This window comes from Equus caballus, chromosome 6 (assembly GCF_041296265.1).
Source record: "Equus caballus isolate H_3958 breed thoroughbred chromosome 6, TB-T2T, whole genome shotgun sequence".
Taxonomy (NCBI): Eukaryota; Metazoa; Chordata; class Mammalia; order Perissodactyla; family Equidae; genus Equus; species Equus caballus.
In genome coordinates this window covers 41,766,727-41,784,283 of record NC_091689.1, presented here as the reverse complement: position 1 = coordinate 41,784,283, position 17,557 = coordinate 41,766,727, and the positions used below count along the sequence as shown (strand labels likewise).

The 17,557-nt window shown below is 47.2% G+C and overlaps 1 protein-coding gene across 1 annotated transcript in view; it reads right to left on the bottom strand.

Moving 5' to 3' along the window:
* CACNA2D4 (calcium voltage-gated channel auxiliary subunit alpha2delta 4) overlaps positions 1-17,557 on the bottom strand; it is a 105,431-nt gene that overhangs the window by 39,606 nt on the left and 48,268 nt on the right. Inside the window, exons 24-26 of the mRNA XM_023642900.2 lie at positions 11,016-11,111; positions 8,688-8,815; positions 2,589-2,669 (exon numbers count right to left, since the gene is read on the bottom strand). Coding sequence (XP_023498668.1) covers positions 2,589-2,669; positions 8,688-8,815; positions 11,016-11,111 — 305 coding nt within the window. The remainder of the gene's footprint in view (positions 1-2,588; positions 2,670-8,687; positions 8,816-11,015; positions 11,112-17,557) is intronic.

Genomic DNA, 17,557 nt, shown 5'->3' with positions numbered 1-17,557 from the left:
GGGGTTGTTTGTCCGCCCCATGCCCGAGGGACCCACCCCTAGGCCGAGACTGGCCTCTGACTGACCAGGTCTGGACTGATGGTTCATTAGTCTTCAGAGACCAAGGTGAAATTTTCTCCTTTCCTGGAGCCTTCCTTTGGATGACACTCTAGTGAGCCAGGAGCAAACCCCAGGGAGACCTGAGCCATCAGGGTCCCCATTCCTGGGGTTCAGCTGGACTCCCGGCAGAACTGGGCTGTTCTCCTTTCCTAGGTGGTGATAATTGTGGGGTGCTGCCCTCCTGTAGCCCCAAGAGTTCTAGCAGACCTGAGAGACCACTGTTCCCTGAGCCCACTGCGGGAGCAGAGGGCAGGCCTCACCAGCCTGGCGCAGGCCTGGGGCGCGCACAGATGTGTTATTCAAGTCACTGTGCCGTGGGCAGGCGCAGAGGTCTCATGGCCACGCCCATTTGCAGCGTAGGAACTCGAAGGAGCAGCCCTCAGGCAGCTCCAGAGAGCAGGCCCACCGCACGAAGGCCTCCGTACAGGGGCACACACATACTGCAGGACATGTGCTAGAGAAACACACTTGCAGATTAGAAATCTTGCATAAACTGCTGATAAATCACCTGCTTAGAGACTAAGATGATCCTTCTCATTCATCTGTCCTTCCACAAGAACTCGTGGCAATAGATACACACCTGCCTGGCCCGGAGCTACCCCTTAGCTGGTCCGAGTGTCCTTCTCCCATCTTCTCCCCTTTGCTCAGTGCGCAGATCACACATGCGGCCTGCCCACCAGTCACTGTGCTCACCCAGTCCTGGAGCTCACATGCACACAGTGCCACCACTGTCTAAGGGAAGCTGCTCCCAGGACAGCAAACAAGCTGCCTACCCACCTTGAGCTACAAGCCCCTGCTGGCTCCGGATCAGGGAGGCTGAGCCGTAGGCCAAGGAGAGGAGATTACAAAAAGAGACCAAAAAAAAAAAAAAAAAAAAATTGAAGTATGAAGTCTCCAGCAGCTCATCCTTTTCCTGTCACATGCATGTGCCCCAGAGCATCAGAGTGGTTGTCTGCAGTGAGTTAAACCAGAGGCACCAGGACACAGTTTCTATGGCAACCCCTCATGGCTCCAATTCAGCTCTGAGTTAAAAATGATATCAAACAATTGGAGAGTGCAGGAGAGCGCAGCCAGCAGCCTGACCCCCGGCCCCTTCTCTTTCCTAGACTTTCAGGGGCACAGATGCTGAGAAGGCCCACGTCATGGAGAGGGCAGGACAGGTACAGACTCAGCTGGGACCACAGAACAGTCTCTAGGAAGCAAAGCCTGGGGTCAAACTTTGGCCTAGATGTGGGTCTGGAATTAGCATGCCATGGGCTAGGGAACAAAGGCAGCGGGGAGGGCATGGGTCCCCTCCAGAGCTGCATCCTGAAGGCAGCAAGGAGGCCAGTGCTTCCTGACGAAGGCGTCTAACCGTTAGACAGAGTCTTTCTCTCCCACCTCTCATCCCAGGGTGGAAAAGAAGCCCGTGAGCCTGGCTCAGGATGGCCCTGTGCCCTCCTTGAGGCAGGAAGACAGAGTCGGACAGTCTCTGCCTGACTCCAGCCTGCTTCTTCCATCCCCTTCGCCCGGAAGTCAGCCAGGAGGGAGAAGGCACCCCGGGCCTGCCTGCCCTGCCCCACGCCAGCTGTAGGCGTCCTGCCCTGGCTGGGGGCCCCTGGGTGAGCAAGACAGGGGCTGATTCAAGGATCCACCATGGCTGATGCCTGATGCCCACCGGATCGCACAACTTTTCAGGACACAGCCGGGTCTAAGACCTGGAAGCTGAGACCAGGATGAGGAGGGCTTCACTGCACAGGCCTGACACCTCCCAGACAGTGAGACACATGCCAAGGACTTTTGTAGGCTCCAAGAAGGTACAAAGTCAGGGGTAGCTTGTGAGGGTCACGGGATGCTCTCATCACATTTGAGGCAGATTGCAATACAGAGTAGTGAAGCTGGGCCTTAGAGAGAGGTGATCTGGGTTCAAAGTCTAGCCTCAACGTTTATTAGCTGTGGGACTTTGGGCAAATAACTTTTCTGTGTCTCAGTTTCCTCATCTGTAAAATGGAGCCAAGAGTATTGGCGCCATCGGATCACCCAGAGAGCTAAATGGGAATGCACGCGGGAAGCAGTTCCCGAGGTGCCTGGCATGGACTGAACACACATACTGAGCTCTTACTTAGGGCCTGAGTCATAAGCTCAGTTCTCTCTTCACTGGGGCATGAGACCCATGGTGACGGAAGAGGAAGGTAGCATGCAGAGGGGTGGAAAGGAGGTTTGGATTGTAGTCTCTGTCCTGTGTGACCTTGAGCAGAACTCTTAACCTCTCTGGGCTTCATTCACTCTCTTCATAAATTCTTTTAGGTCTAAGGTTTTAGGGTTTTATAAACACAGTGCCTTGGGAAGACTCCATTCCTCCTCGGTCCCACATTTCACCTGGGAAAACTTACAGCTGGAGGACTGAGGCCCCTGCAGACCACAGGCACGGCTCCTCCTGCTATTCCCGTGTGCATTCCTCCTGGCATTGACTCCCTCCCGGGCTCAGCGACACAAAGGGCGGCCCCTACCTGCAGCGATGGCTGTCTTCTCATCCACTGTCACGGCTACAGCTGTGCTCGCAGTTACTGCCACCGGCTCGCCTGGACTTTCTGAGGAAACAAAAGTTGCTGAGTCACTTTCTCAGCATGGGGGAGCGTGGTGGCTGGGGGAGGCCGAGAGGACCAGCGTAAGTGCTAGGGGAGGACGCCCCTTGGGTGGGTGGGCTTTGGGGACGTTGTCTCTGTGCTGTCACCCGCTGGTCTTGGCAGAGCGCCTTCCAAGTGTCAGGCGCTGCCCACCTTTCTGTGCAGCTCTGAACCTGCCAGATACAGACACCCAGGTCCCTGGACACCTGGACAACACAGTGCTGGCAGTGCCACCAGGACACTGTGAGTTTGCTCTTTGTCAAGGCAACACATCTGTCTGCGGCTGCCGGCCTTATGCTCAGGGACCTTGCTGTGACCCGTCCCACCCAGAAGACTTGTGTTGTGTCAAACGATCCTTTTGAGCAGAGAGGCTGCATTCCAGGACTTGGTGGTGGCTGACCCTGGGTTGTCCTTCATCTGTCACATGAGTCAGAGTGACACTGACAGCCCCTTCAGGAAGCCAGACACCAGGGCTGCATCAGGCACAGAAGGCTGGCTGGCGTCTGACACATCCAAGGCACGCCATAAATCCTGATCATTGGTGGCCAACCCGACACAACCCACCATGACTTTTGCCTGCTGTCCAGCTGTTCGCTGCCCTTCTGGGGCACTCTGCCAGGCTCCAGAAGGGCAAGGGGCTTGCTTGAGTTGCTCTTCCACCTCTTTTAGGAGAATCAAGCCCCTAGAGATGCAGAATTTGGACGGCAGTTTCAGCCCTACATTAAAACAGAGCTTTCTGGCTCTGAGCTGGTGCAGGCTAGTATGTGACCTTGGGCTTCTTAATTTTCATCAGTCCATGGACCTGGATTAGATTTCAAAGCACTCTTGTCTACAGGTCAAGTTCCATTACTACAATTCCAAGAAAGGGGCAAGATTTTATCAGCACTACCTTGTTAGAACTTTACATCGAATGTTGCTGGAATCAAACAGGTCATGAGAATCTCATGTGGAGATTACTACAGTGTCAGTTGTGATGGAACTTAAATTAACCACTGGTTTCCTGTATCCACTATTTAGCTAAGATTACCCATCACACCTTGCTGTAATCAAATATCTCACAGAAATCTAAATTAATCTGATTCTAGGAGAAAGGTTGTCCTTGACTCTAGGAATTTGCCACGATGAAGCTGCAAGGGACCACAACGGACACAGAAGTTGGCTTCCTGACCTTGCTTCTGGGAGCATCTAGAAGATACTGATGTGGCTGAGCCCCGGCAGTATTCTCCAGGCCCGGGGGCTGCCTGCTGTGAGAACTGCCATCGTACGTGTGCTCCAACGGACACAGGCTTGTAGGAAGCACCCAAGCGAAGGCCCTGATGACGCAGTTTCTGGGGACGTCAGGAATTTCAGCGCCTGGGTCATCTAGCAGCTACCTGGTGCAGCACTTGGGGTGAATGAGCACCCTTCCAAGTGCTGGGGGGAGGGGGGCAGGGCCCAGGGGCTGGCCCAGGAAGGGGGGCTGTGGAAGCAGGAGTAACAGGCCTGAGCCACCGGGGCATTGGTGAGACTCTGCTCTGTGCTGGCGGGTTTTCAGGCACCGACTGCAAAAGACAGCATCGCGTGGGCAGAACTCAGCCCACCAGGCCCCAGGCAAAGGGCAAGAGTCAGCCTGGAGAGGCAGAGGGAAACCTCCACCCCTTGGAGCAGACTCCCGGCCTCCTCAGGGTCCCCTGACTCCGCCCTCATTAAAATGAAATTGTTATTTTCTTTCTTGGGGGAGAATGGGAGTGTGCAGAGGTGTCCACGTGTCTCTAAGCATATGCCTCAGCTAAGCCAGTAAGCGAGGGTGTGAACAGAGAGCCAGCTCCTGCCTCCCTACCCAGCCGTCCCCTGCTGGAGTTGCCAGCCTCCCTCTCTCTTTGTGGCTCAGTTCCCCACCCACCTGCCCTCCTACCTCACCGCCACAAAGAGCTCCCAAGCAGCCCACAGCCCACAGCCCCATCGCGGTAACGGGGAGGCAGGAAGGAGCCCGTCTCCGCGAGCAGGGGCAGGGACAGGGCCTCACCCCAGAGAACCTCCCCGCGATGCTGCAGGAGCCCCTCTGTGGGGAGCCCTTTGCACTATTATAGATGGTTCCCCAAAGGAAGAACCACCTTTCGGGCTCGGGGTGGGCAAGGTCGGCTGGCAAGGGTCCTTCACCCTGGCTTTGAGAACCTCCCTGGTGGGGTTTCGCTGGAATGACAGCACTTGCCTCTGCCCTCCCCTCCCTGCCCGACACTCAGTGCAGTAAAAACCCTGGACTTTGGTGGGCAGACCTTGGGTTTAGCCTGCCTCTGTGGCTCCCTAGCTGTGTGATCCTGGCCAGGCCACAGAACCTCTCTGACCCTCAGATTGCCCCCGTGTTAAGAAGAGGGGTAAGAAGAATACTTTTTTTTTTTTTTATCGAGGACTCTGGTTTATAACATTATATAGATTTCAGTTGTGCATCATTATAATTCTACTTCTGTGTACACTACATTGTGTTTACCACCAAAAGCCTGGTTTCCATCCATCATCAGACAAATGACTCCCTTTACCCAAAGGGGTAAAGGTGCTTTCCCCTCACTCTCTTCCTCTCTGGTAACCACCAGTCTGTTCTCTGTATCTATGTGTGTTTGTGTATCTATCTTCCACATATGAGTGAAATCATATGGTATTTGTCTTTTTTTGTTTGACATTTTGCTTAGCATAATACCCTCAAGGTCCATCCAAGTTGTCACAATTGGCAAGATTTCATCTTTTCTATGGCTGAGTAGTATTCCATTGTATATATGTACCACATCTTTATCTATTCATCTGTTGATGGGCACTTGGGTTGCTTCCAAGTCTTGGCTATTGTAAACAATGCTGCGATGAACAAGAAGGCGTGTGCATCTTTGTGAATTAGTGTTTTTGTGTCTTTTGATAAATACCCAGAAGTGGCATAGCTAAATCATGGTAGTTCTAGTCTTAATTTTCTGAGGACTCTCCATACTGTTTTCCATAGTGGCTGCACCAATTTACATTCCTCCCAGCAGTGTGTGAGGGTTCCCTTTCTCCACATCCTCTCTAACACTTGTTATTTCTTGTGTTTTTAGTAATAGCCATTCTGGAGGACATGAGGTGATAGCTCATTGTAGTTTTGATTTGCATTTCCCTAATAATTAGTAATGTTGAACATCTTTTCATGTACCTGTTGGCCATCTGAATATCTTCTTTGGAAAAATGTCTATTCAGATCCTCTGCCCGTTTTTTAATCAAGTTGTTTGTTTTTTTGTTGTTGAGTTGTATGAATTCTTTACATTTTTTGGATAATAACCCCTTATTGGATATATGATTTTCAAACATCTTCTCTCAGTTGGTAGGTTGTCTTTTTGTTTTGTTGGTGGTTTCCTTCGCTGTGCAGAGGCTTTTAGTTTGATGCAGTCCCATTTGTTTATTTTCGCTTTTGTTTTCCTTGCCTGAGGAAACATATTCCAAAAGTTACTGGTAAGACCGATGTCAAAGAGTGTACTGCCGATATTTTCTTCTAGGAGTTTTATGGTTTCAGGTCTTACATTCAAGTTTTTAATTCATTTTGAGTTAATTTTTGTGTATGGTGTAAAATAGTGAGTCAACATCCATTTATGATGAAAACTCTCCATAAATTGGGTGTAGAAGGAAAGTACCTCAACATAATAAAGGCCATATTTGACAAACCCACAGCCAACATCATACTCAATGGGCAAAAACTGAAAGCCATCCCTCTAAGAACAGGAACAAGACAAGGATGCCCACTCTCACCACTCCTATTCAATATAACATTGGAAGTGCTAGCCAGAGCAATTAGGCAAGAAAAAGAAATAAAAGGGATCCAAATTGGAAAGGAAGAAGTAAAACTGTCTCTATTTGCAGATGACATGATTTTATGTATAGAAATCCCTAAAGAATCCACCAAAAAACTATTAGAAATAATAAATGAATACAGTAAAGTTGCAGGATACAAAATCAACATATAAAAATCAGTTGCATTTCTATACACTAACAACGAAGTGGCAGAAAGAGAAATCAAGAAAACAAGCCCATTTACAATCACAAAAAAAAGAATAAAATGCCTGGGAATAAATTTAACCAAGGGGATGAAAGACCTGTACACTAAAAGCTATAAGACATTACTGAAAGAAGTAGAAGACACAAAGGAGTGGAAAGATACTCCATGCTCATGGACTGGAAGAATTAACATATTTCAAATGTCCATATTACCTCAAGCAATATATGGATTCAGTGTAATCCCTATCAAAATCCCAATGACATTCAACCAACGAATCCTAAAATTTAGATGGAACAAAGAAAGACCCCGAATAGCTAAAGCAATCCTGAGAAAAAAGAACAAAGCTGGAGGCATCACACTCCCTGATTTCAAAATATCCTACAAAGCTACAGTAACCAATGGTACTTGCAGAGAAACAGACACACACACCAATGGAATAGAACTGAGAGCCCAGAGGTAAACCCACACATATATAGACAGCTAATTTTTTACAAATGAGCCAAGAACATACAATGGAGAAAGGAAATCTCTTCAGTAAATGGTGTTGGGAAAACTGGACAGCCACGCACAAAAGAACGAAACATTTTCTTATGGGATTGTGCAGATTAAGTGAGTTATATGTGAAAAATGTTTTGTAAAGCATATTAGTGGTACATGGGGTGGAGGGAACAGGCGTGGGATGGAGAGCTGGGCTGAAGCACAAGGTGAAGAAGGCATCGAGAGGGCACAGAGGGGGACCCCGCCTTGCTGCCTGGAGCCCCAGGAGGAGCCTCTGGGGCCTGGCCTCCCCAGCTGTCAGCTCAGGGCATTTCTCCATCAGGAAGCTTGAGGGCAGTTTTGGTAGAAGTGGTGGCTGGAAGGGTTTTGGCGGAGGGACGTCTTGAAGGGGAAGTACAACTCTTCATTCCAAGCTGACTCCCAGCCGGCCCCTCTCATTTCAGATGCTTCCTCTCCTGCCTGCTCTCCCTCCTCACTGGCTTACTCCCACCTGGATGTGGATACTTTCTACGCCCTCTTGCGCCACTGTTCTGGGGTCAGGCTCCCCCAGAGGTGACCTGGTGGCAAGCTAGCTCTGCCCCAAACTCTTAGACCCCTGGGCGAGCCCCTCAGCCTGTCTGGACTGCAGTCTCTTCAATTGTAAACCAAGAGGGTGATTTACCCTCCAAGATCCCTGTCTGTTCTAAACATTTTGCAGTTTCATTGGTGCTCTGTTAAAGTCACTTAATTTTTTTGCCGGGGGGGGGGGTGTCCATTTTTCAGAGTTAGGCTGGGGGTTCGGAGTTAGGTGCCCGCAGCGCTGAAACCCTTCCTGATCTTTGGCCTAGTAGGGATTTGCTGGCGTGGTCCATGGGGCCCCATCCTGGCTCCCTGCTCCTACCCTTTGAGCCCTTGGTGGCTTGCCAGCCAGGAGGTGCCCCATTAGTACCAGGCGTTCCCGAGGAGCAGGCCAGAAGCTCAGGGTGTGGCTCCCGGGGGACTCCAGGTGGCTGGAGACTGGGCTGCTTTCTCTGTGTGGGAAGAGCCGAGGTGGGGCAGCGGACTCTAAGGACAGCAGACTTCGAGGCTATAAAGTCTATCGCTTTCATCTGGGTGGTTTAAGGAACTTTCAAAGACACTCTGATGTTTAGAAATAGAAGAATCTTAGAGATCAACTCTTCCAATATCCTCCTATTTGGAATTTGGGCTAGAATCCAGCTCTTCTTGATTTTTGGGTCAAATCTCTTTCCTTTGTTCCATGTCAGAATTTTAAATGCCAACCTTGACTGCTGGCTGGGGAATAAAATGATCTGCCCGATATTCAGGGTAGAGACCAGCCATGTGGAAAGGCATAAGCGAGCCTGCTCGAGGTGCTCATGTGTGCAGGAGGGAAGGCAGGAAGGGAGCCCAGGGCTCTGGATGGTCTGTCCCATAACTCATTCCTGTTCCCCACTGAGAGTACAGCGGGAGGCAGGTGCCCTGGTCCTGCCCAGCCCCAGGGCGCAGGGGTGGCTTACCTGGTCCCTCTGCAGAGCGGAGGTTGAAGACAAAGCTGCCAGGAGGCTGCTCAGCAGCCTGGCGGTACCACAGAGGGAAGCGGTCCATGGTGAACACGCTGGTCTCGTCTTCAGGAGTCAGGAACTTCCTACAAGGAGAAAGGTTTGGTACTTCCCCTCAAATCTGGGAACACGTTCATCTCTTTTTCTTTTTTATACAAGGTCATCCTGCTGGGCCAAGAGAGCCATATTTCTCTGCTTTGGTAGAGTTGCAGATAGAAAATATTAGCCCCTAAACTGCTAGTGCCCCAGAAAATGATCTCCAGCCATTTTGCCTTTTCTAGACTCCAACGCTGCTGCAGCTGATGGCACATTAGTGGCTAGAAGAGGTATAGGGCCTATTGACGAAAGAATCCCCTCCATCTTCATGTAGACTCTTGCCTGCAGGGTGTATTTCTTTTGCATCTAGCCTGATTTCTTTTTGTCTGGCTCCTTGGGGTGACTGAGAGAGGAGACTGCAGTCACTGCACCAAGAGAGGGGCATAACCACCGCCCCCCCCCGAGATGGTTACCTCAGAGGTCAGCTCCTCTAGGTTTTAGAATGCATTCTGAGTTTTGTTTTTTTGAGCAGCTTTACCTTGCTAATTATGGTTTTGCGCTCCCTGAACATACAGCAGCCGCCAGAAGGGGGTGTTATCCAGAAGCAGAGTGGGAGGCAGGGAGAAGCTGGCAGGGGATTAAAAAAGTTACTTGTGGATAACCCACAAGGTGGAGAATGGAGGTTTGATTCTAAGAGTGTTTGGCTGACACTGATTCCAGAAGCAGACCTGCCTTGTTGCACGGTTCCTGGGCTGCAGGCACGTCCTGATCTAGGTGAAGGGAGCCCTCTGGAGCTGTGCACCGCCCGTGCAGCCATTTGTGGTGGCTGTGTTCATTCTCAGGAAGGCCTGTCTGTGTCGAGATTGTTATACTACTAAAATAAAGGAGGGCAGATTTTTCTGTATTTTACCACTCAGACTTACTCATTCTAGGCAATGGCTTTAAGGACTTAAGTGCACAGAGTAATGCATCATTTTCTATTCTCTTCCATTCTTAGAGCCTTTAAGAGAAGGTGCAGGGGACACCGAGAACGCTTTCACCCTTCACAGGGCAGGTGTGTCTGCCTTGGCCAGACAGGACACAGACGTGTGCTTTTCTGGTGGGAGTGGAAGTTGAGGGGGATGAGGACGGACGAGTGGGTGGTGAGCCAGGGAGGAAGGCCCTTCAAGGCCTTCAGGCGAATCCACAGCTGAGGCACTGGATCAGGCCTGTCCCCACCAGGGCCATGGAAAGGGTCAGTAAAACAGCATGATTTCCTCTGTTTCCACCCCTCAGGAACCGAGGGGAGGTGGGGAGAGGGAAGAGTAACTTATTTTGTTTTCCTAGAAAGCCTCAGCTTTCTTGCAAGCATGGATCCACCACAGAGTCCTGGAAGCAGCTCAAAGATGGCGCTCCCTGGCTGAGCGTGCTTGGACTTAGCCAGAGGAGCACTGAGTGGGTGGGAGGCCAGGACGGCAGGGTCCAGTCCGCTCAGGAGCCCCCTGGCTGTTCTCCTCCAGGTGGCTCGTGGCCCCTACTGTTTGAGTCTCCTGGTTTGCAGAGTGGCAGGTGGCTCTGCTGCCCGCCCCCAGCACCCTTCTCTGGCTCCCTCCCTTAGCCACAGCACTCTCTGGCAGGAGGATACCTGGGTGGGCTGGTCCTTGGGTGTCACAGGATTCTTCCAGAATCAGGGCTTTGTTTAGAGCAAGATTTCTCAATCTCAGCACTACTGACATTTCGGCCTGACAATCATTGTAGGGGCTGTCCTCTGTGCTGGATGTTTGGCAGCATCCCTGGTCTCTACTCACCAGATGCCAGGAGCCAAACCCCCTTCCCTCAGTTGTGACGATCAAAAATGTCTCTAGACATTGCCCAATGTCCCTGGGGTAGGTGGCAAAATCTCCCGCAGTTGAGAATTGTTGGTTTAGGGCATGGGGAAAGTTGTTGACAAAAGGAGGGGACACGGCCAGAAGATTTAGCCTGTTACACAGAGACCAGTCACGGGGGAAAACAATTTCTGCGTGTCTCTCTGTGGGAGTGAATCCCTGATCAACTCTCCCAGCTTCAAGGTCTGGGCTGCTCTCCTCCCTGATGGGCTGTCATCCCTCCCCTCCTGGGGACACCTCCAGGGTTACTTTTCTGACTCTCCCAATCTGTAAACCTCACCCCATCACGCTTCCTGCCCTGCTGGAGTCCAAGTCTCTGCCCGCCCACAGGCCACAGGAACACGCCTGCAGACACCCCCTCCCCAGGGTGCCCAGCGGGACTCACTTGTCGGAGACCTTCTCGGAGCCCACGAACAAGCTGCTTCTGAGGAGGCCGGCCCGGGTGCCCAGGAAGGCCACGTCCACGCCGTGCTCCGATTCACTGCGGGGCAGACAGAGCAGGGGTCATCAGCACCCAGGCAGTGCAGGCCAGGAAGAGGGCTCAGGGAGTCGGGGAGGGCCTGCAGGGTCTGCCGAGCCCGTCCCTGCAGCAGGCCCCTCGGACTCGGGCGGCTCTGACGGCGCGCTCACCGTCCGCCGGGAGCACCGCCTTCACCGACAGCAGGTCCACCGGCTCCCCCGCCGCCAGCACCTCCCCTTGTTAACAGGGTCCCCCGGCCTCTGCCTCTATTTTTCAGATCCAGCTCCTAACCTGTCTACTAGGCTTTGGGGGTGTCTGGCTCTGGGAGACAGACAGAACTCAGGCAGAGAGACTGTCTTGGGCTCTCCCGAGCTCTGACTTGTCCTGACCACACGTGCAGAGCCTGGCGGCGTGACAGCCCTGCGAGCGCGCCCGTTCCCCGAGGAGCCGAGGGAGCCAGGGACGCAAACTTGCTGCCCAGATTTGGGGGAAAAATTATTAGCTAGCTGAAGTGCGACTAATTTTTCTCACAGTCTCAAAGCCATGCTGCTATGACAATGGCACCAGGGTGGATGTCATCACTTCTTCATTTAAAATTTTTTTAAATTTCAGCTTTATTTAGGTATAGTTGATATATAAAATTGTAAGATATTTAAAGTGTATGTTGTGGTGATTTGATATAGTATACACTGTGAAAGGATTCCCCCATCTAATTAATTAACACATCCACCACCTCACACAGTTATCTTTTTTTTTTTTTGGTGAGAACATTTCAGTTCTACTACCTTAGCAAATTTCAATATACAATACGGTGTTATCATCTATAGTCACCATGTTCTGCGTTAGATCCTCAGACCTTATTCAGCTCATATTTGAAAGTTTGTATCCTTTTACCACCTCTCCCTATTCCCCCACCCCCAGCCCCTGGCACCCTCTTTTCCCCTCTGTTTCCGAGTTTGACTTTTTTTTTTAGATCCCCCATATAAATGACACCATGCAGTATTTGTCTTTCTCTGGCTTATTTCACTTAGTATAATGCCCCCAAGGTCCATCCATGTTGTCACAAATGCAGCATTTCCTTCTTTCTTATGGCTGAATAGCATTCTATTGTGCGAGTGTGTATATATATATCCACACACCACATCTTCTTTATCCATTCATCCATTGATGGACACTTAGCAAGGTATGTTTCCATACCTTGGCTGTTGTGAATAATGCTGCAATGAACATGGGAGCACAGATATCTCTTCCACACCCAGTTTTCCTTTCCTTTAGATTTATACTCAGAAGTGGAATTGCTGGATCATATGATGGTTTTATTTATTTATTTATTTTTAGGAAGATTAGCCCTGAGCTAACATCTGCTGCCAATCCTCCTCTTTTTGCTGAGGAAGGCTGGCCCTGAGCTAACATCCGTGCCCATCTTCCTCTACTTTATATGCGGGACGCCTACCACAGCATGGCTTGACAAGTGGTGCCATGTCTGCACCCGGGATCCGAACCGGCGAACCCTGGGCCGCCAAAGTGCAGCATGTGAACTTAACCACTATGCCACCAGGCCCACCCATATTTTTAATTTTTTGAGGAACATCCATACTGTTTTCCTTAGTGACTGCACCACTTTACATTCCCACCAACAGTGCACCAGAATTCCCTTTTCTCCACATCCTTGCCAGCACTTGTTATCTCTTGTCTTTTTTATAACAACCATTCTGACAGGTGTGAGGTGATGTACCATTCTGGTTTTGATTGCATTTCCCTGATGATTAGTGATGCTGAGACCCTTTTCATGTACCTGTTGACCTTTGCATGTCTCCTTTAAAAAAAATGTCTATTCAGGTACTCTGACCACTTTTTAATTGGATTGCTTGGTTTTTTGCTGTTAAGTTATACGAGTTCTTTCTATATTTGGATATTAACCCCTTGCAGATAAATAAGTTATAAGTATCTTCTACCATTCAGTAGATTGCCTTGTCATTTTGTTGATGGTCCTTTGCTATGTAGAACTGTTTTTTGGTTTGATGTAATCCCACTTGTTTATTTTCACTTTTGTTGCCTTTGTTTTTGACGTCAAATCCAAAAAATCGTTGCCATGACTTATGTCAATGAGCTTATCTGCCATGTTTTCTTCTAGGAGCTTTATGGCCTCAGGTCTTACCTTCAAGTCTTTAATTCATTTCGAGTTGATTTTTGTGTATGGCGTTAGACAGCGGTCCAGTTTCACTGCTGTGCATGTGGCTGTCCAGTTTTCCCAACACCATTTATTGAAGACACTGTCCTTTCCTCCTTGTATATTCTTGGCTCCTTTGTCATAAATTAATTGATCATGTATGTATGGGCTTATTGCTGGGCTCTCTTTGGTTCCATTGATCCATGTGTCTGATTTTATGCCAGTGCCATACTGGTTTGATTACCATAGCTTTATAATGTAGTTTGAAATTAGGAAGTGCGATGTCTCCAGCTGTTTTTCTTGCTGAAGACTGCTTTGGCTAGTCAGGCCTTTTGTGGTTCCATACAAATTTTAGGATTGTTTGTTCTATTTCTGTGAAAAATGCCATTGGAATTAAAAATATTTTTTAATTGACATACAATATGATATTAGTTTCAGGTGTACAACATAGTGATTCAACGTCTATGTACGTTACGAAACGATCACCACCACAAGCCTATTTAGCATCCATCACCGTACAAAGTTAATACAATATTAGTGACTATATTCCTCATGGTGCACGTCTCGTTCCCATGACCTATTCATTCTATAACTAGAAGTTTGTACCTCCTGATCACCCGCATCCATTCTGCTCCCCTTGAAGCCCCTTCCCCTCTGGTAACCACCAGTCTGTTTTCTGTATCTATGCGTCTGGCTCTGTTTTGTTTTGTTTGTTCATATGTTTTGTTTTTAGATTCCACATATAAGTGAAATCATAAGGTGTTCGTCTTTCTCTGTCTGACTTATTTAACTTATCACAATACCCTCTAGGTCCATCCATGTTGCTGCAAATAGCACGATTTCATTCTTTTTTACAGCTGAGTAGTATTTCATTACATATATACCACAACATAAAGAGGCTGAGATCGGGAGCGTGATACCTCCAGCTTTGTTCTTTCTCCAGATAGCTGTGCCTCTTCAGGGTCTCCTGTGGTTCCATACAAATTTTAGATTTATTTACTCTGAAAAGTGCCATTGGTGGCCTGTCCCTGTGGCCTAGTGGTTAAGTTTGGTGTGCTCTACTTTGGCGGCCCAGGAGAGGCAGGATAAATAATTGAATCTTTCTGTTTATTTACCAGTTTTTAGAATAATGAGTTGGTTTCCTAACATCTTCCAAAGATGACCAATGAGAGTTTTTTTCGGTATCATCATAAACACAGGATTTTAGCATATTTAACGTGTTTTAAGCCATTGCAGTCATTATTATTTGTGCTGCTCTGATTGTCCCACGGTTGGCCAGTGAGAGCCTCTGCAGGTTGGCTCTGGGGTCCCGTTGGCACAAACTCCTTAGTCTTTAGTAACTTCTTGCTTCCTGATATGACAAGATGCTCCTGGCTCATTTGTACATTTCCTGCCCCCTTCCTGGGATCAGACATTTCTCTAGTTCTCCAAAGGTCACTCACTAGAGTCATGTTAATGAGGATTTTTTTTTTTTTTTTTTTTTTTTTTTGCTGAGGAAGATTTGCCCTAAGCTAACATCTGTGCCCATCTTCCTCCACTTTACATATGGGTTGCTGCCACAGTGTGGCTGACAAGTTGTGTAGGTCTGCACCAGGATCCGAACCTGTGAACCCAGGCCATCAAAGGAGAGCACACCAAACTTAACCACTATGCCACGGGGCCAGCCCCTAACGAGGATTTCTTAATGCGGACTTTGCTAGTCCATGATCTGGGTCTAGGGTGTTCAGTGAGATCGGTCCTTTCAGGGGACAGAGCTAGGGTGCCCTTTTTGTTTCTTCAAGAGAAAATACATCATGAGTTCAAACTGATATTTCCAATTCATCCTTAGCATATACATAGACTTTGATTTTTAAAATTTGCATCTCTTTTCTCTTTTGCTGAAAATCTTTGTTCATAATAACATTAACATAATACTGTTTTCTCTATCTATATTGATAAATTTGAGAATAACAGTGCCAATGTTGTTTCTAGCAACGTGATTATTGAACAGTTTCAGATTTTATTTGTTTAGTGTTTATAGATCTTTGTTTCAAAGTCCCTTGAAGGAATTCCCCTATATATGGTTATTTCATGAACTTGATACACAGCTAAGTTTGTTTCCTTTGCTTTCGTTTTTTAGACATGATTTTTTAGAATTTAGTTTTGTTTTGTAATGATATAAAGCGACACGGTTCCAGAGTCAGATAGCCAAAATCAGGCGCATTTCGAAGAGTCTGCCTCTGTCCCCATCCCCCTCTTCCTTCACTCGGCCTGTAGGTAACCTTTTTTGTTTGCTTGTTTATGGTTCCATTAAAAACTATAAATGTATATGTTTATATATGTGTAAGTAACTGTGAAAACACATTTGCATTTCCTCCTTTTAGATAACAGTGAGGGTATTATACACACTTTTCTCCATTGCTGAGACCATTCCATAGCAGTATGTAGGGATTTTTCTCATCTTTTACAGCTATGTAGGATCCCACCATATGGATCTACCACGGTTTATTTAACTACGCTCCTACTGATGGACATTTCCTTTATTTCCAATCCTTTACTGTTATAAATAGTGTTATAATGAATAGCTCCTGTGTATGTCTTTTCCTATTTTTGCCTGTGAATATTTAGGATAAATTCTCCTAAAAGTGGGACTGCTGGGTCAAAGTGTAAATGTATATGTAGTTTTGTTAAATATTGTCAGATTCTCCTCCATATGCTCTGAAACATTTTGTATTCCTACCCACAATATACAAGAGTGCCTGGTTCTCCACAGCCTCGCCAAATGTGCACAGCAACAAACTGCAGTGGTGACCTATCGAGTGAGTGACAAGCTCTGTATAGTTTTAATTTGCATTCCCTTTATTATGAGCGAGATTGAGCATTTGTTCATATATTTAAGGGACTATTTGCATGTATTCTCTATGGACTCTCCATATCTCTCAATCATCCTTCCTATAAAGAGGCTGGTTTTTTCCTTAGCTATTTCTGAAGCTCTTTATCTGTCCTGAAGACACACCATAGGGATGGCAGCCTTTTATTTGTTTTATAAGTTGCAAACATTTTTCCAGTCTGTCATTTCTCTTTCACCCTGCTCAAGTTTTTATTTTTGGCAAATAAAAATTTTTCTGTTGTTAAATTTATCAGTCATTTCTTCATGGCTTCTGGACTGGAGGAGTCAGTGGGAGGGGTCTCCCCACACCTACATTTTACAGCCAGTGATTCCTGTGTCTTCTTAGCACTCACACAGTTTCACTTTTACCTTCCAGCCATTTGGCCCTGATCCAGGTGTACCGTGTGAGGAAGGAATACGATGTTATCATTCTCCATACGGCTTCCAACCCATCGCTCCCTCACAGATTCGACACAATGCCTTCACCATATACTAAATTTCCACGTGCATTTAGATGAATTTCTAGATTTTCTATTCTGTTCCCTCGGTCTGCCTCTCTCTTCAAGGGTCAATACCACACTTTATAAATTGTAGAGATTTTGTAATATGTTTTAATATCTTGGTAGAACCAACCTTCCTTCATTGCTTTTCTTTTTCAAGGTTTTCCTGGTTGTTCTTGCCTATTCTTCCAAATGAGCTTTATAATTGACTTATCCAGACCCCAAAAAATATTGATAGCATTTTTATTGTGATTGCATTAAATTTATAAACTAACTTAGGAGGAATTCATATCTTTGTGATGTTGAGTCTTCCTAACCAAAAACACTAAATATCTCTCCATTCATTCAAGTCTACTTTTGTGTCTTTCAGGAGTGTTTTATAACTTTCCCTATGTAAGCTTTTGGACACTTCTTATGGTTTATGCTTAGGTATTTTGTTATATATATATATATATATTTCTCTCCTAAATAGGCCTCCTCACATTATATCTTCTATCTGGTTTTTGTTTGTATAGATAAAGGTTATGAACTTTTGAATGTTGATATTATAAACTGCTACTTCACTGAATTCTCTTACCGTTCAGAGTAGTTTTCCTATTAATTCTCTTGTGATTTCCAGTTATATAATCATATCATCTTTTAAACAGAGATAACATTTCTTTCTTTCCAATTCTCATGGCCTCTAGGTGTGTTCCCTCTTCTGATTGCACTGACTACCACCTCCTGACCTTGTTAAACAGCAGGAGGCAAACTGGGCATGTGTCTTGCTCCTGTGTTTACTGAGAGAGCCCCTGGCCCTATTATGATGTTGACTTTCAGGTTTAGGTCAATTTTCATTTTATTCAGTGGTTGTTAAAAACATGAATGGATGTGAATATTTGTTCAGATATCTTTTCTGCACCTATGGAGATGATTATATGATTTTCCC